The 26,017-nt window shown below is 42.9% G+C and overlaps 1 protein-coding gene across 1 annotated transcript; it reads left to right on the top strand.

Moving 5' to 3' along the window:
• The first annotated feature begins 3,227 nt into the window (after window positions 1-3,227).
• On the top strand, window positions 3,228-18,744 carry RIC3 (RIC3 acetylcholine receptor chaperone). The gene is made up of 6 exons (XM_041415076.1): window positions 3,228-3,965; window positions 9,790-10,013; window positions 10,589-10,667; window positions 12,174-12,267; window positions 16,993-17,141; window positions 18,248-18,744. Exons 1-6 carry the CDS (start codon window positions 3,569-3,571, stop codon window positions 18,733-18,735), a joined length of 1,431 nt encoding a protein of 476 aa, XP_041271010.1. The 5' UTR covers window positions 3,228-3,568; the 3' UTR covers window positions 18,736-18,744.
• The last annotated feature ends 7,273 nt before the right edge of the window (window positions 18,745-26,017 follow it).

Below are 26,017 nucleotides of genomic sequence, written 5' to 3'. Positions count from 1 at the left end.
GAGGGGAAGGCTTGAAGAGACACCAAATAGGTTTGCTCACACACAGAAGACAAGAAACCACATCCTGGTTGCAGGCTGTCCCCGGAGGGCACGGAGGATGTGATCCATTTTTGCTGCTGTGCCAGCTCTTGTGCTGTGCACAAAGTTCCTGCTGCAGACCACTGAGACCTTCCCAGAGAGCTCTGCCTCTACAGCCCAGCCAACGATTTTTGCCTGCTCTGCAGCTAATCAACAGCTTTGGGAATTGCCAAGGAATTACATTCTTCCCCAGAAAACAAGCTCTTGAGCTCCTGACTGGTGTTAGCATTTGCCTACTACTGCAGCGTTTGGCTCTTGGCTGCTGAGATACTCTGCAGTGAGAATGCTTGCAGCGTGCACATAGGCACCTCTCTAACTGAGGTGAGGAGCCGTGGTAGCACAGCTTTTGACAAAACCTAGAGAAATGAGGAAGCTCTTGTGTCATTTGCTAGCTTGATTAACTTAAGAAATTTCTTCCTGATTTACATTTATATCGGAGGTTGTTCATTTTTATAGCAATTTATACGTGGCCAGGCAAGAATGAGCAGACCAAAAAAAAAAAAAAAAAAGATAAAAAGACAGGTTTTAAATGATTTATTCAAGTTCTTTCACATTAATTTTCTCTTCACTGAATTATCAGCAATCATTCTCGAGCATTCATGCCTTCCCTGTTTTTCAGAACAGTTGAATATTGCTTTACATAATCCAAAGTTTGGTAGTCCTGTGGCTCGTGTAGATCCTTACCTACACATGTGGAAAATGTTCTGCCTTCTGAAGATGACCCTTCCTCTACAAAAGGTAAAATGTAAAATAAGTTACAAATACTTGTGCAAAGGGATGGTTGCTTTATTGCTGATATTTCCAGTGAGGATAGTGGCATGAACGTTTACAATTTCCACAACTCCCACTCTCATTTGCTGGGTTTTGAGCTGTCTTGCAAAATAAAATAGCCCAAGAACATACTTAAGGAAAAAGCATAAAAACAAGGAAAAAAAGCCACCTCTGATTTGTATTGGTTAAACTGCCTCTAAAGCTTTGTCCCATAATAAGGAGAAACTGGAGAAGTCAGTAAGCGTGTCATAGCCGAGACACAGGCAGGTGGGAAAACAGGAGGGTTAAATAAATAGGAATTAAATGAAATTACTTTGTAACATTCCTGTCCAGAAGTTCAAAACAATTTTTTGGAAATTTCTGTTGGTATCTGCTGAATACCAGTTTTACTGGCTGAAGGGTATTTTGCTATATAAGTGTTGTTTCAGAATATTATAAACTGCTAGACAACAACAATGTATTTTTCATGAAGGAATGAGGGAATTGTTTGTTGTTAGTGAACTGATGGCACATTTCTGATCAAGGCAACGCTCCTTTTGATGGCCTCCCTTGTTAACTTGGCCTCTGGAGGCATCAAGAGTTACCGACAAGTTTAGGCAAGAGGCACAGACACCAAAACAACAGCTCCCACAATTCCCATTTCCAGGAACAGTGCAGGAACTCCCAGAAATCCTGCTGTGAGAAGCCTGAAAGCTGGTGAGTGATGGGTGAAGGAGCTGTGGAAGGAGACATTCCAGCCAGGCTGGTTTGTAAGGGCTGGAGAGGTCTGACCGAGGACTGCTGTCTTCCCAGGGTGAAGGTGCTCACTAAGAAGGATTTCTGGAATTGTCCATCCAATTCCAGCTGTTCAGACAGTGAATATCTCTTTTGAAGTAATTTAAGAGCCTGTGGTATTCTGCTGCCATAGTGGTCTGCAGCGTTAGTGAAAGCAATTCTGCTCTCAGCTCAAGTCTAATTAAGGGTAGCTCTTGCGTAAAGTGAGTTAAATTCAGTAGTCACAGCCCAGACCCCATGGAAAATAGTCTAATTCAACTGCAGTAATACAGTGTAATATAAATATAATGGAAATACAAAACCATATAATTTAATTTGACATGACTGACAGTTTTTTTGCTTAAGTCGGTGAAAATGAACAAGTACAAACACTGAACTTCCCTCTTGGATCCTTTATTGTTAGTGCAAGTGGGAGCTGGTTTCAGGATGACTTTGCACAGCAGCACCCTAAACAAATGGAGGGACAGGAGGTATATTTCACACCCTCTTTTCAACATATATGCACATTTTTAATTTTTGTTGTTTAAGGTAGTTGAAGTAAATTGAATTAAGCTTAAATATGGTCTGAACTTTTCTACATCTGTCCCATATGCACAAAGGAAGGAAACAAATGCACAAGGAGAATCCAGGTTAGCCATGGCCTCAAGCAGTGCTTTTATCCAAACTGCCTTCTTGCCCTTGCAGCCTGGCTGCCCTAACTCCAGCGGTCCTACCACAGGAAATGTCCTGGCCCCTTCTCAGACCACGGAGCACAGGAACCACGCTCCCATGGATGCTCCGAGCCTTGAGCACCCTGTGCCCACCTACCCCATCACTGCCATCACTGCCTCCAGCAGAGACCAGCCCAGACACTGCAGAGCAGTGAAAAACAGGGCACAGTGGAGTTGGGGTTTTTTCTCCCAGAAAGTTCCAAGTGCTACAAGCAAGCAAGGACCAGAGCCTGGGAAACAGTTATGGGAAATAAGGAAGAATCACAGAGTGGTCTCAGTTGGAAGAGATCTTGAAGACCATGATGCTATAAACACCTTGGGGGAAAAAGACACCAACAAAACTGTTGCTGACTCCATTCTGGACCCCTCCTGGAATCCGGGCTGGGTTTTCCCTTTTGCTGAGTCCATTCCAGTCCCTGGCCTCAACCCGGTCCGGGTTTTCCAATTTGCCAACTCCATCCCAGAGTCTGGCCGGAATCTGGACTCCAGCTGGAATCTGGTCCAAGTTTTCCAATTTGCCGGCTCCATTCTGGACCCCGGTGGGAATCCTGTCCAAGTGTTCTAATTTGCCGACTCCATCCCGGACTAAAGTCGGAATCCTGTCTGGGTTTTCCTTTTTGCTGACTCCAGTCCGGACCCTGGCTAAACCCGGGGTTTCTTGAGGTCAGTTGGGGTTTCTTGAGGTCATTTTAATTCCTTCTGGGGTTACTTGAGAACATTTGTTCTGAGGAAAACGCACAAACACCAGAGGTTTTTGTCCTAAAATGGGAGACTGAGTCGTCCTTCAGCTTTATTCGAATAAAGGGACAGAATCCACTGGGGCACATCCGCAGGGCTTTCTTCCTCTCCATTTTGGAAGGATCAGCCTCCTTTTATCCTAATTCCTGGCTGCATCTTCCCCTCTTCCTTTTCCCACTGGCTGAGGTACTAGGAAGGCACAGCCTTCCCGAACCGCCTACCACAAATCCCCCCTTGAACGTACTGCTTCACCACAAAGTTTTGAGGTAGAGGCTGCGTACCTCGGGTCTGCACTCTACAACACACCCGCGGCCCAGTGACAGTAGAGACATTAACACCCACATCTTCACCCATCAAATTGTTTTTAAAGACATCAGCGCACATCTTTCATATCTAATCTAAGTCTGCTCTCTCAGTTTGAAGCCTGGAACCTGTCACTGGATGTAAAAGACCCCTCTCCATCCTTCCTGCAGGCTCCCTTCAGGCACTGGGAGGAGATGAACGGAGCCCCGTGTTCCCTCCGCCGCTGTCCGAGGCTCAGGGCTGTCCCTCGAGGCCGCAGCCCAGCCCATTCCCTGCCATCCCCACACGTTTCCAGGGTCGCACCCCAGCCCACTCCCTGCCATTCCCACATGTCTCCAGGCCCGCACCATTCCCTGCCATCCCCACACGTTTCCAGCGCCTCCTCCTGCGCCCCCCCAACCCCCCGGCGCTCCCCTCGGGCTCCCTCGCGGCGCCTGCGCGCGCCTGCGCCGCGCTCCGCCATGGCGGCCTGGACGTGCTGCCGGGTGGCCGCCGTGTCCTGCCTGGTGCTCTGCGTCTCCCTGCTCCTGCCGCGTACCTTCCTGCCCCGGGCCGGCGGCAGGCAGGAGCCCGGTGCCACGCCGCCCGAGGGTAAGAGGCCGCTGCTCGCCGCCGCCCCTCCTTGTCCCCCCCCGCCCGGGACGCCGCGGTCCCGCTCGGGGTGAGCCCGGGGCGGGCGGGCTGTGGGGGCTCCGTGAGGGGCCGGGGCTGCTCGCAAGGAGCTCCGCCGCCCGGTGTGGAAACATAGCGTGGTTCCCTCTTGGCACGTCTCTCCCCCGTGCTCATCCCTTAGCGACGCGTGGAGTGCCGGAGGATTCATTCGTGGTTGCCGCTGTGATCTACTTGCTTCTTTTTTTAAGTAGTTTACAAGCTTCAAAATATCGTTTTATTTATGTGCGGGGTATTAAAGCTTCCCGAAAAGTGACATATTCATTCCACTTTTTTCGTGGTTTTTTTTTTTTTGGGGGGTTTTTTTTTTTTTGGGGGGTTTTTTTTTTTTTGGGGGGTTTTTTTTTTTTTGGGGGGTTTTTTTTTTTTTGGGGGGTTTTTTTTTTTTTGGTGGTTTTTTTGTTTTGTTTCGGGTTATTTTTGTTGTTTGTTTGTTTGATTGTTTGTTTTGGTTTTTTTATTGCAATACATCCCTTCATGATTTTGTTACTTTGTGTATGGAGTGCTTTTGTTGTTGCATAAGAAATAAAAATTCATTTGAGTCGTCTTCATTGTTCAGTTTCCTACGCCAGCGTTTTAACCTTTTGTTTTCATGCACCAGATTCTCGTGATGCTGTGGGCACACGATGGCTTCCTTTAGGCTCACACCACATCCTGTCCATGCTGTGTCCCCCGTGCCTGCCCTCCCACTCCACATGTCCTCTCTTCAAGTTCTCAAGGAGTGGCTTCGTACAAGCGTCTCCCATCCTTTTTATGCCCATTGCCTTGTACTGTAGAGGTTATTTTTTGCCCAATGCACTTCACAGTGAAGTTGGTACCATAACCCCTTGCCTTGGCAGAGAGGGAGTTTTGCCCAGGGCTGCCCGCAGGCCAGAGGTGAGGCTGGTGGGAGCACAGAGAACTTCAGGGTGCTGTCCCACAGGGACTCATGTTCGCTGTCTGTCTTCTGCATCCTTCCAACAGCCTGGTTCTTCATGCCTGCACTCTTCAGTGACGTGGATTTCATTTAGTATTCCGTTTCAGGGTTTTCTGAGGACCTCCAGGCTGAAGTTACTGCTAAAACAGTGTTACCTTGAAGCCAAATACAGGATTTCCATGCCACAGCAGCACTTTCCTGGTTACCATGTGTATTTTTGGTTTTTGAGAACTTGAGAGTAGGTTGGTCAGCACTGTAGATCTGCAGGTGTGTAGCTCCACTGCAGGATCTCACTCTGAAAATCTATAAAGGCCCAGCAGGCAGCACAGGTGAGGACTGTGGAGTCACCTGCCTGCAGCAGGGATGGGAGCAGATGCTCTGGGAGATGGTACCTGGCTCCCCATTAACTTCTGCCCCTGCCCAGCTCCCGACCGATCCCACAGCGGTACCGGCTGATGGAATTTGACACACCGTTTCCCCACGGCAATGCAGTCTTAAGCAGTTGTCAGTTAATGCTGTGGTGCTCCTTCCTTTGGCTGCAGGTTGATCTGACAGAAAATAGCTTTAAAAATCCCAACAGCAAACTTGTTCTCCAATTATTTTCAGTGCCATCTGTCGAATGAAGATGTTTGTACCTGTTCTAGCACAGCTGGCTCTGAGCAGTGCTGTGATAGGGTGGCTTAATCACCTGTAGCTGCAGCTGAATGCTTAAAATAGGTAACATAAATACTCTCTACATCCTCAATATTGTAAATGCTTGCCATCATTCCTGCAGAGATCACAGGGAAGCACAGGTTTCTGTGTTCCTGATGCAGCACAGGCACCCAGCGTTGCTCCCCTGTTGTCCCCCAGCGCCTGCCTTTGCCTGAGGGTGGAATAACTCACCTCAGCTGGTTGGTTTCAGATGAGAGTTTGTAGCCTGTGTTTTCAACTTGATAGCAAGGATTTCATTACACCTGCTCTGTAGACCAAATTGTATTTCACCTGAAGTTATTTTTTTTATTGGAAGAATAAATCTTGATTGAACCACTTAATTCATATCTCTGTCGTTAGTTGTCCTTCTCAGTGCACTGATAACTGCAGTTACCTGGCAGGAGTTTCAGGGGCCTTTAGGTAATCATGTCATTCTTGAAGTTAATAAAGTGCTTATGGTAGTCTTGGGGGCAAAATGTCTCTGAATAAAACATACTTAAAATTTAGTACCGTTTGTTAGAACTCAATGTTACCAGAAGGCTTTTTATCAAAACAGGTTTTAGGCATGGGAATGGAACTTTCTCTAATAAAGTAATTTTCAGGGGTCTCTTTTGGGAAAATGGTGTGCATTGAACTATAGAAGTTAGTATTATCTTCCAGACAGGAATGTTGTTCTTTTTCACAGTAATAATTTCATGTATATGACAAAGCTTACTTGAAGAACTTACTGTGTTTATATCACATTCCTAGTCGACTTCATACGCAGGCATTAGAATGTTTATCTTTTCTTAAAGAGGAGCAAAAGGGGGACCCACTAGCAGTTTTACAAGTACCTTTTAAGTCTAGTGTTCATAAATATATGCCATGCATTTTGTAAAGCCACTTTCTAAGTTGGTAGTTTCAGATAAACCTTGCAACTCAATGACAACAGCAGACAGCAGCTTTACAAAAATATGTATATGACAGTTCAGGTAACCTCCTTGCTCAACTTGAATTTGTGCAATCTACACATCAGTTGCCTGCTGGTGTCGTGAAGAACATCATCTGGCAGAGACACATATTTACCTAGACTAAGAATTGCTGAATAGTACAGTAATATGTCTAAATAACTTTATAAATAGTTGAGTTGGGCTCAGTAGCAATTCCTAAAACCCATTGGATAGAACACATAACAGCTTTCATGGAAAAAAAGATGCTTGAGTGATCTGAGTATCATCATCTGGTTGGTTGTTGTATTCATTGTGTTGTAAATACAGTTTTTAAGCTTTTCTTCTTTTCAGTTGAGTGTTAATGTTGTTACAAGATTAAAAACCCCACAGTCATTGTCATGTGAAAATGCCATTGAGGACTTCATCTACATTCAGAAAATACAGCCTTTTAAACAATGTGAATGTTTGCTGGGGCATAATTTCATTTTTGGACTTCAAGCTCCTGAACGGACTGGGTTAAACAAAACATGCTCTGCTTGCCCTGTAGCTAGTTTACAAAGTTCATTTGAAGCATTAAAACTGACAACATTAATAAATGTGTAGGATAAATCCTAGGAAAAGATTGCAAAGCCAGGTAGGGTGTGCTTGGTGGGAGTTACCACACACGGCAATCAGCCTGCAGAAAGGCAGCCCTCGGGCTGTCACGGGCGAGCTGAGAAATATTTCAAAAGCTGAGCAGCCCTTTGGCACCTTTCAAAGCTAACCAGAGTTAGTGCTCTTCCCACAGCATTCCCACAACAGGAAAATGTCCTGTTGAAGTACACCCCATCCCCACTGGCAGCAGAGTAGGGTAGCAAACAAGGACCCAAGACATGCCCTTCTGTGCTCATCAAGTGTCACTTGATTTTCTTGATGCTATGTTATTGTTCCTGTATGCTGTTGCCTCCATTTGAAAGTGGTTTGTTTCATCCCTGGAAGTGTGGAATCTTGTTTAGGTCACAGTGGCACCCAAATTGTTACATTTTCCATTTATATACTGTGCATTTAAGAGCCTTGTGCATATGTTGCTTTCAAGTTGCCTGTGCCCTCAATTTTCTGTGTAATTCACATGGGTTCTTCACAGTAAAAAACTATGGAAGATAGTATTTGTTTATTAAGGAAATAATTATAGAAGTGTAAAATCAATAGGGTAGGTTTATAAATAGGAGTCATGAAATTCCCCTTTAAAATTATCTTGGTAATTCAATTTCTAGTGTCTGTCCTCTTGGCCTGTTATATTTAATTGAATTGAATCTTTTAAAGCACAAACGAGGCCTTGTGGATAATTTAGAAAACTATTCGCTTTAAATGCAGTTTCACCTTTCAATTTTCTGCTTTCTTGATATCTCTCTTCTTAAAAATTAAATAATATTTGCATAAATATAAGATGTTTTATAAGTGTTTACCTACCCTGCTGCTTCATCCCCACCTTAGTGATGCTGCTCTCTGCACGACATCACACTCGTTTCCACAGTGACCTGCTGCTGCAGGGCATTGTTGCTGCAGCAGGGGGACTTTCTTGTAAATAAGATGCTATGCTTTCCATCACAGACTTTGAATAATTCACTAAAATTTAAGTGCATGATAACAGCTTCCTCAGAATTAAGCTAATCTGAGAGTGGCTTTGGTCAGTGGTAGTGTACCCTGGCAGTTACACCAAAGAACTCATGGAATGTGTGCTGTCATCTACAATAAAAATGTGTTTTTAATAGTGGAACTTCATGAATTATTGATACCACTTCCTAGTAAGTGTTTACTGCAATTTTCTGTGCTCAGGAATTTAGCTGCCTATGATGGTGTTTCCTAGCAAGACCAAATGTTAATTAAATTTTTCTCTTGTGTCTCATAAAAGCACTTGCAGCTGCATACTCGCAGAAGTCAGTCATTAGCAACACCACTTCAAACCTGCTTTTCATTTTCTTTCTGCAAGCACAGGCAGCCTGTCCCAGCACCAGGCAGCAGCGTCCAGGCCATGTGTGCCAGGGAGGGGGAGTTTTCCAGCAGGGATCAGGGACTGAGCTGCAGCCCAGCCTGGCAATCCCATCTCTGGTACTTCCATCCAGCACCTCCCACCACCAGATTCCCTGGCAGGGTAGCTGAGTAACTCGGCTCAACACCAGTCAGTGGAAGGGAGTGCAGGTTCACATCCAAGCTGGATATGGAGATGGAAAGGAGGATATCAACTACACAGAGGAGTAAAATAGTGAATTTCACAGCAAAACTGTTGAATTGATGGCAGCAAGAAAATAGAATAATGCATGAGCTTAAATTTATTGAGGTTCTTGCACCCTTCAGTTGTCTGAAATCATTTGCAGCACCATTTCAGGCTCTCTGCAGTCTTACTCTGGCATCTGTACATCCATTTATGCTTGCTCTCCTTTCTTGTGTTAAATTAGCTCTGCCTAGAAAGGTTAGAAACCTCTAAATTTTTTTTCCCTCTAAAATGCCAAAGATAATATGTCCCAGGCTATATTCGATCTCCTTTCTCACACTGCTTTACCTTAGACCTTTATAAGGAGAACAGCTTGAGGTAAAACCAATTTTCTTAATCTTTCATTACTCGCTTGGTAAAATCAAGTAAAAGACTATTTCTTATGGCAATAACCAAAAATCTATGCTGGGCAAACACTGCAGCCATGTGTCAGGATGTTAGGTGGATAATGGTTTGGACATTAATACATTTATACATTAAGTGCCTTTGGGCAGTATTGAAAGATGAGGCTCACAGTGGAAAACGGAGACGTTGTTGGGGGAACTTGAGGACACAAAGAAGCAGGAATCTGGCATTTTATCCTGCTGGAGATGCTGATCTGTTGGGTATATTCAAACAAGAATATACCTATTAAAATCCCTGGTGTTTTATTTGCCCTGCCAGCTCTTTCTCTGCTAAAAATCAGGAAATTTTAATTCTGTGATTCTACTCCTAATTATGTAGGAGTAAAGTGGCTAGGAGTAAATGGCTTTAAGTAAAACCTAACTCCCAGCACTGCACATCACAAGAGACTGAGGACTGAGTTTACAGACTTAGTCCAACAAGTTACTTATTCATCAGTGGTGGTGAATTTACTAGCAGAGAAAATAGGTCACTTGCACCTGCTGCACGTTTATGCTACATGTAAAAGGGTGGAAAGCAACAGAAGGGAAATGACCATTGTGCGGTTTTTTTCAGGGAAGCTCAGTCGCTTTCCACCGAGGATGCATTCCCACGCCACTCCCGATGGCCGAGCTGTCCCTCATTTTCCAAGGTCTCACCTTACTGAAGCAGTTGCCAAGGCCAAGGCAGGTGGAGGTGGCAGTGGAAGCACTGGTGGAAGTGGAAGAGGTCTCGTGGGACAGATTATCCCTATATATGGATTTGGCATCTTCTTATATATTCTGTACATTTTGTTTAAGGTAAGACCAATATAAATTGAAAAGTCAGGGAAATAAACAACTTGGGGAAAAAGAATTTATACTCTCATTTCAGTACCTTGTTCCATTTCAGCTGTGCTCAAAAAAATGCCTATGCTGGGCCTTTGCCTGGTGGTCAAAAGATTGGAGTATCCTGTGGGTTTTGCTATTGCAAAGACTGTAGCTAAGAATGCAGGGAAGGGTTTCTCTGATCCTGCATTGGCCTCTGGCCTCTTAAAATTTCTTAAGGATTTTTTTTTCCTCCTGGAAAATGTGCAGGTCTAGAGTAATGTTAGATAAATTTTGAATACACATGTAGTATTATTTTCCCTGTTGTATGTGGCTACAGTTATATGTACTCTGTATGTCACATGTTGTTATTTGTTCCAAGAGTCTGATAGGAATTTTCAGCTGGCAAAATCTTCCAGGCATATTTCATGGTTTTGCTGGTGGGTGTTCTTTTCTGTGGCTGCCTTCTGGCCTATTTCAGTTTTCTGTATTTTTTTTCCATTGCCTCTGGGGCTTATCTATTACTATTGTTGTAACTCATAGAAGGGCCATGTTCTTGTCCTCATCAGCTGGCTTCCAAAGGAAGAACTACTCCTGCAGAGCGGAAATGCCCCCCTGCTACACCTGGGAACATGAAGAGGAAAATCAGTGAGTATGGCTCTGAGTTGTATCCATGAAGATGTTAACTTTGTAATGGTCCAACAGGATTCTTTGAGTTCCGAGTGCACTGTAAAGCTGATGTTCCCTCCCAACCCCCCCCCCCCCACCCCCAAAAAAAAACCAAACAAACCCAAAACCAAGCCAGGATCTTCTGTGTTGGAATGAGCAAGAGTTCAAAAGAATTACTGCCCTGTCACTTTCTAATCTCATTCAGCCCGTGAGGCTGTGATAGCAGCCTGATCCCAAGCCCCTCTGGAAGAAATGGCTTTTCATGAGGTTTGCTGAATTAACTGCACGGATTTGCTGAAAAACTGTGTCACTAATGATTAAAAATGGATAATAGGATGTCCAGCTATAATTGTTGTATAATCCCTAACAGTCTTGTAAGAGCATAGAAAGATACCATGAAAGCTAGTTTAATTTTTTTGAATTGGTGAATTCTTAGCCATCGTCAGGAACTTCCCTAATTCATCCTTTTTTTGCAATGCAGAGTTTTCATGCATGCAATAAAGAGAGCAAATAGTATTCTGAAATGTTAATTTGATTTTACCTAAACATTGGTGAGATAAATTCAAGTATTTGTAGGCACTTATTAGATAAATTAATAAGTTTATTAGTGAGGATTGGAAGAGTAGTTACCATTACATCATTTAAATGTGTTGTGTTTAGCGGGCTAAACTGTAATAGGAAAGAAAAGTACTTAGGACGTTATAGAAAGTGGTAGCAGGAAGGTAATTCTCTTAACATAGCTGTAATTTTCTTGACATTAATGCACATATTAGGAATGCCTAATGTGCTCAGTGCTGTAGACTGTGTCTCCAGTGCACTCGTGCTGCGTTGTGCCTGGCAATTTTGGGCAATATATTAGCAATGGTAATTACATATTTTTCTCTGATGCTTGGTGAGAGAAAGTAACTTTGTAGTAAGTTAACTTTGCCATCATTCTATCCCAAAGAACTAATGGTGAAAATTATTCTACCTTTTTTTCTAGTGCTCTTCATTTATATTCCTAAAGCATCCATGGCAAGCTGTAGCAGAGCAGGGGACAGGTCACTGGATTAGGAACCTGAAGACTGAGTCACCACTTATATAGTGACTTGGAGGAAGTAACTTCCTTTCTCTTTGCCAATTCTCCTTCCTCTTCTTTTAAAGTCTCAGACATGCAAAATAATTACATCAGTGTTGCATTAAGTCATGGCAATCTGTGCAGGATAGAGGCCTTTGTAACAGCAGGAGGTTACTTGATGGATTTCTCCATTCCTACTATGTTGAAGTTCCATTGTGCCTTTGTGCTGCTCCAGTGGGTGTAAATATTGGTAATGTTCTTCACCTTCTTAGGCCAGGAAGAGTAGGTAGAACTCTCTGAATTTTTTTTCATTTCCTCACAGGCAGTTTGGTTTGGTACAGCATTTGCTACCTGTGATAATGGGACAGGAATACATTTTCAAGGCTCCTACTGACAAACCTTGGGATTTTTTTTGTTTTGTTTTACAGCTGACTATGAGCTCACTCAACTCCAGGAAAGATTGAGAGAGACAGAAGAAGCAATGGAAAAATTAATCAACAGAGTAGGACCTACGTATGACAGGTGTGTTTCAAATTAGAATATTTTAAGGAGAGGTTCCACTTTGATTGGAAATTCAACTTTCTTCCATTATCTATATTAAAATAGCATTTTTATTGCTACTTCAAATTATAGAAGTTCGGTTTTACACATCCCAATTCTTGTTCTGCATTTTTTCTCTTTTCAGTATCTATATATAAAATAAATATTTTTTCCAACTTCATTTCCTTAACTAGAAAAGAAACTATCCCTATTTCCCCCCTTTGTACAGTGTGTTATTTGGAAGAAAATGACAGGTATATGTAAAAAGAAGATAAACCATCTCCATTTAAATTACATAAAACAGCCTGTTTTATGTGACCAAAATAATATCCTGAAATATTATTTTCCAGTTCTAGGGATTATTTTCCTAAATTGAACTGCTGTTATAATCTATGTAAATTCCAGTTAGAATAACCATAACATTTTTCTTTAAGGCAGAATTGTATAATAATCTGATTACATAACTTAGTTCCACTTTAAATTCATGCATTTGCTTCTAAATATAAAAGACAAAGGGTTGTAAAATCAGCATTCAAAATTTTATTATGTTTATTAATGTTTCCTACAAATCTGATGTCACCAGTCTGTGTTACAAAGAAACACTGGAAACAAGTCTATGTTTTTCATAAGTAAAAAGAACAGTTCGATAGTACACTGCTTAACTGCAGTGTGAAAAGTGAAGTGCCATAAATATGAAGGTGAGGTTTCCAAAAAAATGGGAGCTGTTCTGGTTGTAAATCATGTTAACTTTGTCTGGATCCTGGATCAGCCAAGGCCTGTTTTAACCCATCCTGTAGGAATCCTGTGCTGATCATGCACATTTTGTTCATTTATGGCTCAAACCACTTCTCTTTGAGTGCAGTTTTGCCCACTTTGGGCTCTGTCCTGCACAGTCTCAGGCAGACAAGGTGCCCAACCTGCCCATGTTCAGCAGGCCCCAGGGGGAGAGCCCCTGAACTGCCCTGGTTTTGTTAGTGGAACAGAAGGACCTGCTTTGACTGCCACTCATCTCTGTGCTAGAGAGCTGACAGAGTGCTCCACACGTTCCTCTAAGCTGACAGAAATAGGCTTAGGAACTGCCCAGACATTGTGCTGATTCTCAGGATGGGATTTTTTTTTTTTTTTTTTTACTGAGAAAATCGGTTTAGGGTCTGATCCAGTATTTGTTCTACTCTCTGTTATTGGCCCAAAGCCTCTATTTAGTAGAACTTCCCTTCTTTGTTCAACCAGACTATTTATATAGATGGGTCTAAAGGTCTCAGGGGAAATGAGAATCTGAATCTAATGAAGAATTTTGTATGTTGCCTCGTTGAAGAGGAGGGGAAAGGCACCTCTTGATGGAGCAAATAGCTGTTTTCAAACACTTTGAAGCTTTCTTAATCTACTCATTAATTTCACTAATACTGGATAAATCTATTAAAATAAAACCTATGGTTAGAAAGTCTAGTTAGAGTACTGAGCATGTATTTTCAATCTGGATATTGATAGATTTAAATAAAAAGGAAAGAATAAGAGAGTAAAAATGACTTGAGCTTTATTTATTGATCTGCAGTTAAACCCTTACACAAAAAAGTCAGACAGAAATAACTGGTATCAAGTTTCAGCTAATGCTGAAAGACCCCAGGTGAGACCATGGCCTTTTACACCAGGTATGGCAAAGCAACAACCAGCCTGTGTTGTAGAAAGCAGCAACTTGAATTTGCCTTTTTTTAAATGAGGTTTGAAGACCAACCTCCAAACCAACTGAGGGGACTTCCTTCCAAACCAGCATATCAGTTGGAATTACTACACCGTTAAGTAGAGAAACAACCTTCCAGAAATGGAAAACTATCAAAAAGTACAAGTACAGGTACTTTTAATAAGGCCTAGCATGTTGTAAGAAAAATGAGAAGCAAGGTAAAGAAAGCAAGAGGAAGAAAGAACTGCCCGGCCAGGTCCTCAACTATGTAACTAAAAATTTCTATTTCTGGTAGTTAGGTAAGAGAAATAATGCAGGTCACCTAGCTGTTTTTAAAGTCTTGTTTACCAGGATGTCTACTGGGAAAACTTCCTTTTTTATCATAAACTGAGCAAAGATGATATGGAAGAGTGAGAGGCTCTGTGGGGTGCCAGTTTTTGGGATGTGGCTGCATTTTGATAGTGATTACTTTAACATCACAAAGCTAAAAAATACCAGTTAACATGTCTGAGATGCCATTTTAGATTATTTAGATTATTTTCCCTGCAACCATTATGGCTCTTTAGGAAATGTTTTAATCTCACAGTAAGAATAAGAAGCCTTTACCTGTTAGTGAGCTCTTTGGGACTCTACAAAGTGTAAATATTGCCATTATGAAAAATAATACTTGTGTTGGAGCTACAAATACAGACGGCAAAAATAATGACCTTTTCTTGCACTGTAAACCTTCTGCATCTGTTATCCTCTGAGTATTCCTAAGTGCATTATATCCTGGTAAATCTCCCATGTGCAGGCAGCCAGATGTCTTACACACTGCCAGCAACCTGCAGTAAGTCTTCCCAGAGGCCTTAAATGAAGTCAAAATAACACATGGGCTTTAGTTTCTTCCTCTCTGCAGGGAAATCTGCCTTTTAAGCAAGGCATTTGGAGGAGGAATACTCTGACATACAGAGCCCTTGTGCTGCAATAAGACAGGAGTGTTTTCTAATGAGGGTATCCCACATAGTGGGAATTTTCATGTATGAAATGCCACAGTGATGCAGATGCATTGACTGATCCTTTTATCTGAGCCAGCTTATCTGCCCAATGTGCTAAAGAGATAGGTCTCTCTGTCTTCAGCCAAGTGATATATATTCAAATTTGGTACAGTTTTGTCTCTTAAAGGAGGATTAGTTCAGCAATTCTGTCACAGCTTTGGTCAAAGGCTGATGAAACCATTCCATTTTGTGGGCCTCTTAATTCACATCTCAGATTCCACATCTGCATAAGCCAGGCTTTTGGGAAGGTGCTGCCTCACACATTCAGTTCTTTGTGGAACAGACTGCCACCACAGCCTGGGGGAAATCAGCGTAACCTATGTAGAGTGTTGGGATATCAACTTTTCAAACTGTGGGGCAAAGTGCTCCTTGGTAGAAATGCAGAAAAGTGATCTCAGGGAAGCAGTTTAACCTAGGTAGTGCTAATCAAACCAGCTCCTGAGCTAAGCTCAGTTACAGACACCTGTGCCTGCAGCTGTGCACAAAATCCAGCCCAGGATCAGCACTTCCACCACAATCACACCAACCAGCAGTAGGATGCTAATCTTACTTTAAACTAGCGTGCCTTTGCTGCCCTTAGTGGTGTAGCCATCGTGTCACCATCATTCTCATTTAGGCAGAGTGGCACAAAGTACCTCTTGGAGTGCTGCTCCAGTCTCAGCAGCTCATAAGAGAAAAACCTGAAGAAGGACATTGCAAGGTTATTAGAATTCTGGTGACTAAAATGAGGCTTATATAGATACTAATGACCTAAAGCTAAAATCTGCCTCCAGCTCCTGTCTTCCCATCTCTTCCCTACGCTTCACTGAGCAGGCTACTCAGTGAATCTCCTCTTGGAGATTATATGTCTGTCTGCTCTCCAGACCAGGGATCACTAGAGATCATCTGTCTGACCTCACATACCACCTACAGCTCAGCGTTCTGTGCATGCCAAGGGCCACTCTTTCAAGTAACTTTCAAGGGGGTAACAGCTTCTGCCTCATACACAGATCCAAAAGAGCTCCAGAGGAATGGCTTGAATCGGCATTACTGCTCAAGAATGACTAAAACCTGAAGATAACATAATTTTAAACTCAAGATGAAATAAGCACCAATGGTCAGAACAATTTTCACCCCTGGTGGCAGCCAGTGTCTTTCCTATTCTGGCCTACTGAGTTAGCATACTGCAGAGCACTCCCCTCCAAATACTACCTTTTTGTCCAAAAGATTTTAGAAGCTTTGTTTCTTTGCAGAGAAAATAACACGTAATGACTACATGATCTTATCTCTTGGAAGTATTTTTGTTACAGCAGTAGTTGTATTACCTAAGCAGTAATAATTACTAGATCCAGCAATGTAGGATCAGTCAAAAGTTTGCTTTCCATCTGATAAAAATCTCAGTCCTCTCCCTGTAATTCTAAAAGGGCAAGTGACAGTTAAATGTCTTCTTTCCATTCTTAAATCTTCCTTCATGTTTCTGCCCCCCACCTCCCCACCAGGCTGCATTGTTGACTGTCTATAATGAAAGGATGATCTGTCCAATTTGCACATTTAATGGTCATAATGAGAGATTTTAGACTCTTGAGACTAATGACTGTGAGAAATTTTGATCAGCCTCACAAGCTACACATGTAGCACAGATTCAGAATTTCATTTCCTTATAATACTTCATATAAGGCACTGCACCCTAATTCTTGTCTAACACACTTTTAAAGGCAATAAATTTCTGTAATGTCTTTTGTACCATAACTCTTTTTCGTGTGTCACTTTCATCTTTCTCTCACATTGGCTTTACCTGCCTTCCTTTACCTATTTAAATTGCAGGCTTTTTGGGTAAAGGGATAAACTATAACCAGCTGAAGTACAGAGCACATGCAGATGTTGAGGAAGGATCACACTCCTCAGTAGGTTTCTCCAGACTGTGCTGCTGGCATGGATCAAACAGTTGGGCTCAATCTCTTCTCACAGTTTGCAATAACAGTGGACTAAATTCTGATGTCTAATATTTTCTAGCAGGACTCAAAATGTTACAACAGACCAGGAAAAAATGTTACTTCAACAACTCAGAGAAATTACTAGAGTTATGAAAGAAGGAAAATTCATAGATGACATCTCACCTGAGAAGGAAGCTGAGGAAGCTCCATACATGGCAGACTGGGAAGGTAAGTAAGTGAGAGCCTTTCTTACTATAACTCTAACTAGAAAAATTGGATAAAAGTTAGTCACAGTTCCAGATCCTTTCCAAGTTTTGGTTAACTTTATGCTTCCTTTTCCAGAAGCCAGTGTTCAAAATTTTGCAAGAGATTGTTTGGATTTTTTGTCCCCAAACCATAACAGAAAAAATAGATTTTGAGGTATCCAGCATTTCTTTTCATGTAAACACTGCACTATCTGCTGCCCAAAGTGGCATATGAATATTCACATATGCTCCAAATGCATTGGGTACTCTGGGTTTATATCTTTCCCTTCCTGTGCTGGGCTGGATTTCATGACAGTCATAAAACCCTTGGAAATCAGATCTGTATGTTTCAGATAACTTACAGGGTTTTTTTTCTTTTGATTAGTTCTCTTTGTTAGCTCCAATGTTGTAAAAGTCAACTCCAGGGAGTCTTTTAAAAACTATTTATTTTAATGTCCTTTCTATTCCTTGGTGTTTACCTGCTACATAAATGTGTTTTCAAGATATCTTAGTTGAGCTGTTCTGTATCATAATTTTAAATGCAGGCTTAATTTCTTGCTTTTTAAAAAGCTTTCAAAAATTGTCCAAAACATAAAGCATAAACAGTGGCCTTGAGCTCTGTTCATAAAGTCAAGTTTATTATGTTATTTCTAAAATGAAATGCACAAAGTCATTGATATATCTGTTTTTTCAACTTTATGCTGTTCATAGCAAGGGTTCAAACCATGCATCAGTCAATCTGTAGGCAGAAAAAAAAGAAGGACCCATTCTAAGATCTAAGACAGGCCATTTTTACCTGTTAGCCCCCATAGCTTCCACCAAAGCTGAGGTTTCAGTCCTGAAAGTCAGGGTTGATATCCTGGCTCCCTAAAGTAAATGAATTGTTTTTCATCACCTCCCAAGAAGACATGCTTTGCACATTCCTGCCATGGATTTCATACTGTGATGTGTACATGGCATTAAAGAGCTAACACTTGCATTGGCAGTAGGAAAAACAACTGTCCTGGCCAACTTTGCATCTACCACTGAGGTCAGGATTCCTTTTAAATGTTGGTAATACTCCAAGCTGCATATCCCTTTATTCCTAAGGTTATCCAGAAGAGACCTATCCTGTCTACGATAATTCCGATTGCTTCAAGCGCAAGCAGGACACAATCCTTGTGGATTACCCTGACCTGAGCCAGCCCTCTCCAGAAGAGCTGGCAGAAAGAATGGAGGGCATGGAAGATGAGGAGTATCCTTATGATGAAACCCTGCTGAGTGATCTCACCATGGGAATGGGTGCTCCGGATTTAATGCAGAAAAAGGATGATGTAACTCTCGTCAAGGAGGAGAAGAGCGACCTTGCTCCCAGCCAGAGCACTGGGGAGTGCTGCTGTTGCTGTGATGATGATCCTGCTGTCATAGCAGAGAATGCTGGATTCCACTCTGAGAGCTGCAGTGAAGCAGAAGAGACAAGCCAAGAGGATCTGTCCATGGAGTCAGAAAATGAAAATGCTGCACTGGAAAAGCAAAAAACTAGTGATGCAGAGCAGACAGGCACGCTGAGAAAGCGCAACACCAAAGTACTTGATTGATAGGGACAACCATCTGAATGGTAAAGGTAGAGGTCATAAACTGTCATCCTCGTGGGTTCTGTTCCCACTGAGGATTTCTCTGTGTTCATCTCCTTGTACCTATTGCATTCTCATGGTACCAGTCACATCATCTGCCTGAACTGGGAGCCAATGCCCTCTTTCATCATGGGTTACCATGATGCTGCCAGCAGTGCTTTGTCCTTGATTTTTGAAGCCTTGTATTTTGGAGCAGATGTTGTGACTTGCTCCTTTTCAATTCTGAAGGAGCTGTCCTTGGTTTTGCCCTTTGTCATCCCAGAGTTATCCAAATGTCTCTTCTGACTTTTTCAAAACCATCTGTGTGCTACCAGTGAGGAGAGTTCATCAAATCCTTCTATATACGTGAGATTACTGGGGTGCTGAAGGACAAAATATGCCTTCTTTCTCTTAGCTCAGTGTTAACTGGTCAGCAGAGCAGATCACAGTCACACACATGACTCTCTCAACTCTGCCACTGCTCTCCACTTTTGAGAAACTGCTGTCACCACAATCCACAAAGCTCCTCTGCTACCCCACAGCCCCTTTCCCAGTCATTCCGTGTTGTTGGAACGGTAGCCTAATTTATGTTGTGTTACTTGTGTGAGAAGACTGAAGCTCTGTGAGTTGTGCTTTAACTTTGCCTTAGCTGTGGTGAAATTCCCAGATGATTGCAGGAAGTGGACCACAATGTGTGAGAGCACTAAAAGTATCCCTAGAGATTAAAACCAAAAAAGCAGTGTAAAGGTTTGTCTGTAAAGGAGAGAACAGCATGAGGGGGACCCTCAGACTGAATGTAGCAGGTAGGCTTTTCCTTCTTTCTGGAAACTTGTGGGTTTTCTGTGCTCTTGGAATGCTGTTGCCAGGGTCATGTTGAGGCTGCTCCAAGTATGGGAGGCTGCTCCAAGAGGGTGCTGGAGCCAAGGGCTCCTGAGGAGAGGTGGCAGGCGGTTCCTGTGCCCAAGGGACAGCTTTTCTTGTACGAGCAGCATGGCAGGTGGGGTGGGCCCCAGGAAAGGTTCCCTCAGCTCTCATGACTCTCCTGCTTCTCCCATTCCTGGGCACTTTTCAGGCCCACCATAACCCAACTCATGGCCCAGTCACAGTGGCTGTTTGTGATGTCACCAGTCCCCTGAGGGCTCTGGCACTATGGAAGCAGGGCCCTCTGTCCACCCAGCTCTGAGGCCCTTGATGAATGTCTGGAAGAAAGAAAAGCCAGAGCAGCGAGGCGGGTGGCAGAGCAGCAGGGCCCCTTCCAGTGATGACTGAAGAGGAAGGCATGTGCGAGGAGGAGGCCGCGGAAGAGGAGGAAGAGGAGGAACAAAATCGCCCCTCTGCCATGAGTGCTGCTGCCCTGAGTTCCCTGGTCATGGCCATGCAGAGCTTGGCTCTGTGCCCACCAGGGAACAGTGTGCAGCCCAGGGACATCGGCCTGCCAGGGAACCACCGGAGCACTGAGCGGGGCGGCCGCCCACCTTTGCGTGGGACAGCACAGAGACACGTCCGGCCGAGGCCAAAGCGGGAGTCACTGTCCCTGGGCCTGAAAAATGGCAACAAGCAACAGTGCAGGAGGAGGAGGGGAAGGAGGAGAAGGAGGAGCATCAGCCCTTGCACCATGAGAGCCATTGCCAACATGCGGGGAACGGCATGCAGCGCCTGCCTCCAGGAATTCTGGAGGCTCAAAATCCGCACCTGCCTGACTGAAAAATAAGCAACAAGAAAAGGATGAAAATTATGTCCTTCCTCCTTATTTGGTACTTTGGCGACAGCACCTGTGCTCCCATGACCCCTTAAGTAGGAGGTGTTTTTTAGAAACTTTAGAAACTTTCCAGTTCCATGTCCACATCCTGCTTTGCTGGTGCCACCTTACATCCTGGGATTTCTAGGCTATGACATCAACAATGTGAGACTAGTTTTTTTAAACAAAGTTATCATAATAAAAGCATGGAGCACTAGGAATTTCTTCTTTGCAAACATGCTAGGGAATATTACAGAGTCCCAGCCTCCACATGGGGCCTGTCCTACTAGCTCACCTATTCCATGTCCTCAACATAATTTGTTGATTGCATCAACAATCATTTGTTGATTGCTATGCATTATGTGAGCCCTTCCTTCTCATCCACTACCCCACCCTTCCTGGAGCTCCTCAGGGAAAGACATGAATTAACTTGGCTTTCACCAGGCTACTGTGCTGAGGTGACAGGAGTTATTCCCAAGAGGGCCACTGAGGTTCCTGGGGTCTGGAGGCGGGGTTGCTTCAGTCAGAGGTCAACTACAATCCCTGATGGATGAGTGAAGTCAGCCTTGCATAAAGAATATTAGCAGACCAAGCCAAGAACGTAGACAGCTGTTTCTTTGGAGAAGCAACAGATGGCACTTCGGCCAGGAAGAAGTACTGGCATTCACATGGAGGTCCCTTCTAGTTGCTTCATAGGAAGTTCTTTTCAATGTTGGGAAATAAATTTTAAAAAAACCAAACCAATAAACCAAAAAAAAAAAAATAGCAGCAAAATTTCTTTCTTCTTCTCTTTTTTGGGATTTGGTGAGTGCCTATGGATTCCTCTGTCCGCTCTTGGTCTCCACAGCCCTGGAAAGGTACTGATGTGTGGGGTACAGGCCCAGCCCAGGCCTTGGAGATGGTGAGGATTTGGGGCCCATGGCACACAAGGGCAGGCTGAGGGAGCTGCCTCATGAGGGTGGGGCGGTGGTGGAGCAGGTGCCCACTGAAAGTGTGGATGCCCCATCCTTATCAACATCCAAGGTCAGGCTGGCTGGGGCTTTGACCAGTCTGGTCTAGTGTCAGCCACACCCCAATGTCCAGTCAGGCCCTTATATCATTCCCCAGTACTTCCAGGGAAATGGTAGGAGGTGCTGCAGCCCTGCTGTGGATACAGGCACAGCCCACTGTGAGGCTGACACCCTTTCCCTGGATTGTCACAGACTGGCGAGTGCTCCCTGGGTGTCACGGGAACTGTGACACTCTGAGGCAGACAGGAACATCCCAGGTAGGCATCCCGCTGCATCTACAGATCCACCATGGGCCTCTGGAACACTCTGCTTTAATGAAATAAATTGGATTCCCCTGGTCTGCACCAGCTTCCAGCCAGATGCTGGGTGCCAGTCAAGGCAGGGTGCCAGCCTGGGGCCACCCCCACAGCCCTGCTCACACTGGGATGGGATGGGATGTGCGGGGAGTGCCCATGGCAGTGCCACCCACCACAGCTGGGGCAACCCATGGGAAGGGCCTGTGCCCCATCCAGAGTCACCACCCAGCCCTGCTTCATGCCAACGCCAGCAGCCCAGCCCCCAGGACGTCTGTATCCCTGAATTAGGGGTCTGGCCCACCAGCTGCAGCTGTTCCAAACGTACCAGTAATCCACGCCATCGGGGAATCCAGCAGGTAGACATCACCACGGGAAAGTGGCTTCGTGATGGCATCATTCTCCTGATGGGAATTGCCCAATCCTCTTGGCACAGCCTTATTATGTGCTCCTAGAATAATTATGCTGTACCAGACATTTTCTCCCAGGTTTGCAAAACCTCAGCGAAGGGGGTCCCCTTTTCAAAGCCAGGTTTATTTCCCATTGTTTCAAGCACTAAGAAGTTTTCCTCTTTTACACGGAAAAAAAAAAAAGGAGCTGAACTCCCCTTTTACATGTGCCTTGCAAGGGCTCTAATCCCTTACACTTTAGGAGTTGTTAGGGCTACTTTAAACACCTGTGACAGAGCTAAAGGCTTCCTGGTTCTTTGCAGCAAGGTGTCAGAGAGCCTCAAGAGCTCATCCCTGAGGTGTCAATGGCCTTGGCAGCCCCTCCCCAGGGACCTGTAAGTGCTCTCTGAACGTAGCCAGACTTGCCTCCTGTAGCAGCTCACCAGCAGCCTTCAAACTGGGATTCCTCCTGTTTGAGTAATATTTCCTTTTCACCCTTTGCCTCAGCTTTCCCCCCTCTGAAACAGAAATGTCTGTTTAGAGGAGCATTTTAGAAAAGGACCATCACATGTGTGTCTCCAGCTTTCTCAACTATTAACTGCTCATTTCTACTAGAGAACACTCATAATTTGAAGGAGAGCTTAGCTGAACAAAATCAGGATTCTCAGAGAATTTTGATGAAGTAAATAAATCAAAGTCATAGGTCAGAACATCAGCAAAGCCGGGAATTTGAGAAAAAGTCACAGAAGCTCAGGTGGATGCCCACTGGAAGCAGTCAGGCTCTTTAAAAGCACACATTCCTTTACTTGTGATAATGTTTCCCACCTGGCAAATGAAATGGCTGTACTTTTTGTTAAAGCTAAAAGAAATAGCACATGTGCTGTTAAAAGGAAATATTATTATAAAACTAGATTTAAAAACCCATAAATGGGCTTAGTTGTCCCTGCATATCTGAGAATGGTTACAGATTGTTGCAGGCATTCCATGGGATCAGGAAAAAAGCAAAAAGTAAGATCACTGCTGGCCTTAAAAATACTCCAATGAGAATTAGTTATCAAGCAATATTTGGAAAACAGATAAATATCTTGACTTAACTCTTTGCATTAGCAATTAGTGTCCATATCTTGGATTTTTAATTTTCCAGCTAAGAATAAGAAAACTATGGCTACCTTTGAGAACACAGAACAAGCTAGTGCAATAATCTTCTATTTAAATAATATTTACTTGTACATTCTAATAAAAAATAATAAAATTCTATGTTTCTAACCTCATGTATCTCAAACACTGGGGAAGAAAAACCAGGTAAGAGCTAGAAAATCATCTATATATCAATGGTTTTATACTGACCATGTATTTCAAAGCAAATGAATGCAACACCAGATCAGACAGATTGAGCATCCCAAACACAGCTGGAAAGGTTGGTCTGGTCAAATGATTTTTCTCAGCTTTGGAACTTCATCAGGTTTTTTTTTTTTTTGGGGGGGGGGGGGGGGGGGGGGGCACAGATTCCTAAAGAGCAAATAGAAACCTCTCCTTTTTCTCAGTGATCTTCCTGGATGGTTTAGACAGTGCTCAGAGACCACTCCTCTGCTGGGATCAAACACCTGTCCAAGTGCAAGATTACCCAAACTATATTGTTCCTGACAGAGGGAATTGTAAAAATAAAGTTTAAATGGCACTGGAAACTCCTTATGTTAAATAACTCCATAGCCAGTGGAAGTAATTTATTGAGGTGTTGCCGACCTTGGGTAGGGAAAGACGTTGTTGTTTCAAACAAAGTAAGTTTAATATTTCTGCACAGTGTTCTGTACTCACAAACACTAACATCAGTCATTTACATACTGGTAAATAAATACATTTACCCCAGAATACCAAAGAGTTTCTTTAAAAAAAATTAATTTGCAAAAGCACATTCTTGCAGGTTTATCTAAAACTCTCTGAAGTCTGAACAAAACGGGAGATGCCTGGCTACTCAAAACAGGCCAAGACAGTCTTGTGTGCAAACAAGCCTGACATGTTACAGCTATGGTGAAATAACACATCTGGTTAAATATTAGTTCTTATGATTAGGTCATTTTTTGGTCAAATTTGATATATTCCATTCTTTAAAACCCCATATAGTGTAAAGAAAACATAGACCATAACATAATCAAATTCTACTGTATAATATTGGTTTATTTAAGAAAGGCAAAGAGATGAATCATAAAATGTTTACTGTGGGAATTAAAAAAAAATAAAAATAATCTGCTTCTTCATTTTCTAGGGACAGAAACATTAATGTAGCACATTTTCTACTTCTTGTAGTTTAAGTAAACAAGTCAGAAACAAAGGTTATTTTTCTTTACAGGCAGATATAGTCTCAACATATTCTAAAATGAGTATTTCTACAGCTCCTCCCAAACACTGGATCTTTCAGACTGTCATTAGTTGGATGAAGACAGAGTTGGAAAGTACCAAATCAGCTCAGTGGCTACTAGGAACTCTCAGAAATGAACCACCTCTGGAGTAGGTACTTTCTGAGATACTTCTAGAGGTGCAACAAATTACAAAACATCCTCCACAGATATTTTTATTTTGTTTTCCTGCTCTTGAGTGTAAGAAATTGTTTAAAAAGGAGAAACAAAAGCTCCAGTCTTGTGATCATGGGGTAGAGATTGGTTGTGTGGATGAATCCTGCTGAAAAGTCAGCTCCAAGGAAAAGCAGGTGGTTCTCTGTAATAGACCCTCAAATGGAAAGCATGACAGAGAACAATTTTTTGTAATCTTTTCAGCAGAAAAAAAAATCACTTGCTCAAAATGATTTTAAAAGAGGTTTTAGGTAACTGACTCTTTTGGAAATATTTTGCAATGATTAACCCCAAGGCAAATTAATAACATGGTTTATGCGGTCAGTGAACAGAGGGGAAAGAAGATATCACCAAAGGGGTTTTCTTAAGACTGTTTCCATACTTATATGTGTGTGCACACAAATGTTTGCACGTCTAAACCTAGAAAATGTTGGGAAAGTCATAAACTAAACCCAATCCACACTTGAAACTGACAGTCCTGCTGGGCACGTACGTATGTCCCCTTTATACTTTGCATACCACTCTCAGAGAACCTGATTTTCCTGTCACTGAGCACAGGATTTTAATTTGAAATAAACTTAGTTTCAATCACCAGAAAATATGTTTACACTCATAAGATAATAAAAAATGATTAAAACTCCAATATTTGTCTTTTTCATACATGTTTTTCAGTAAGCCACTGTAAGAGGTTTGTTTCTTGCAGACCTTTTTTCTTAAGGAAACCCCCTGTGATTTGCTAGTTCTTGTGCAGATTCAATTCTGCCCTATTTTATCCTTTAAATCATAGGCAAGGTTTTGTTTTTCTAAATGCTCTGTGGACTAGCAGTAATGACATCACTGAATTTGGCAGCACATTTAATGGAAAAGGTGAACATTTTTCACCAACAGATATTCTAGATCCCCCTTTGAGTCTCAACAAGTCTTCATGGGATGTTTGTAAGAGCAAACCTTGGCCTCCCTTCCAAATCCAATTTCCTGAAGTGTTCATGCCAGTAATGCCCAATTTTTATGATCCAGTTAAGCCCACATTTAAACAAAGACAAGAAGACATGAGGACTCTGGCAGGGACACACAAGTGTGGCATTATGGAGACACAACTGAAGCTAGAAAGAAACACTGGTTACAGCAGCAGGCTTGGGATCAGGCCTGACACGAATGGGTGAAAATGACATCATGAAGAAATCTGCACAGAAATCGAGCCGTTTGGATGAGAAACAAGCAGTATGAGCAGAGTTCTTACCAATATAACACAACACAAGCAGTGACCATC

The sequence above is a fragment of the Onychostruthus taczanowskii genome, unplaced genomic scaffold, assembly GCF_017590055.1.
Source record: "Onychostruthus taczanowskii isolate IOZ18803 unplaced genomic scaffold, ASM1759005v1 scaffold49, whole genome shotgun sequence".
Classification (NCBI taxonomy): Eukaryota; Metazoa; Chordata; class Aves; order Passeriformes; family Passeridae; genus Onychostruthus; species Onychostruthus taczanowskii.
The sequence above is the reverse complement of the archived record's forward strand: the minus strand, read 5'-3'. Positions and strand labels throughout refer to the sequence as shown.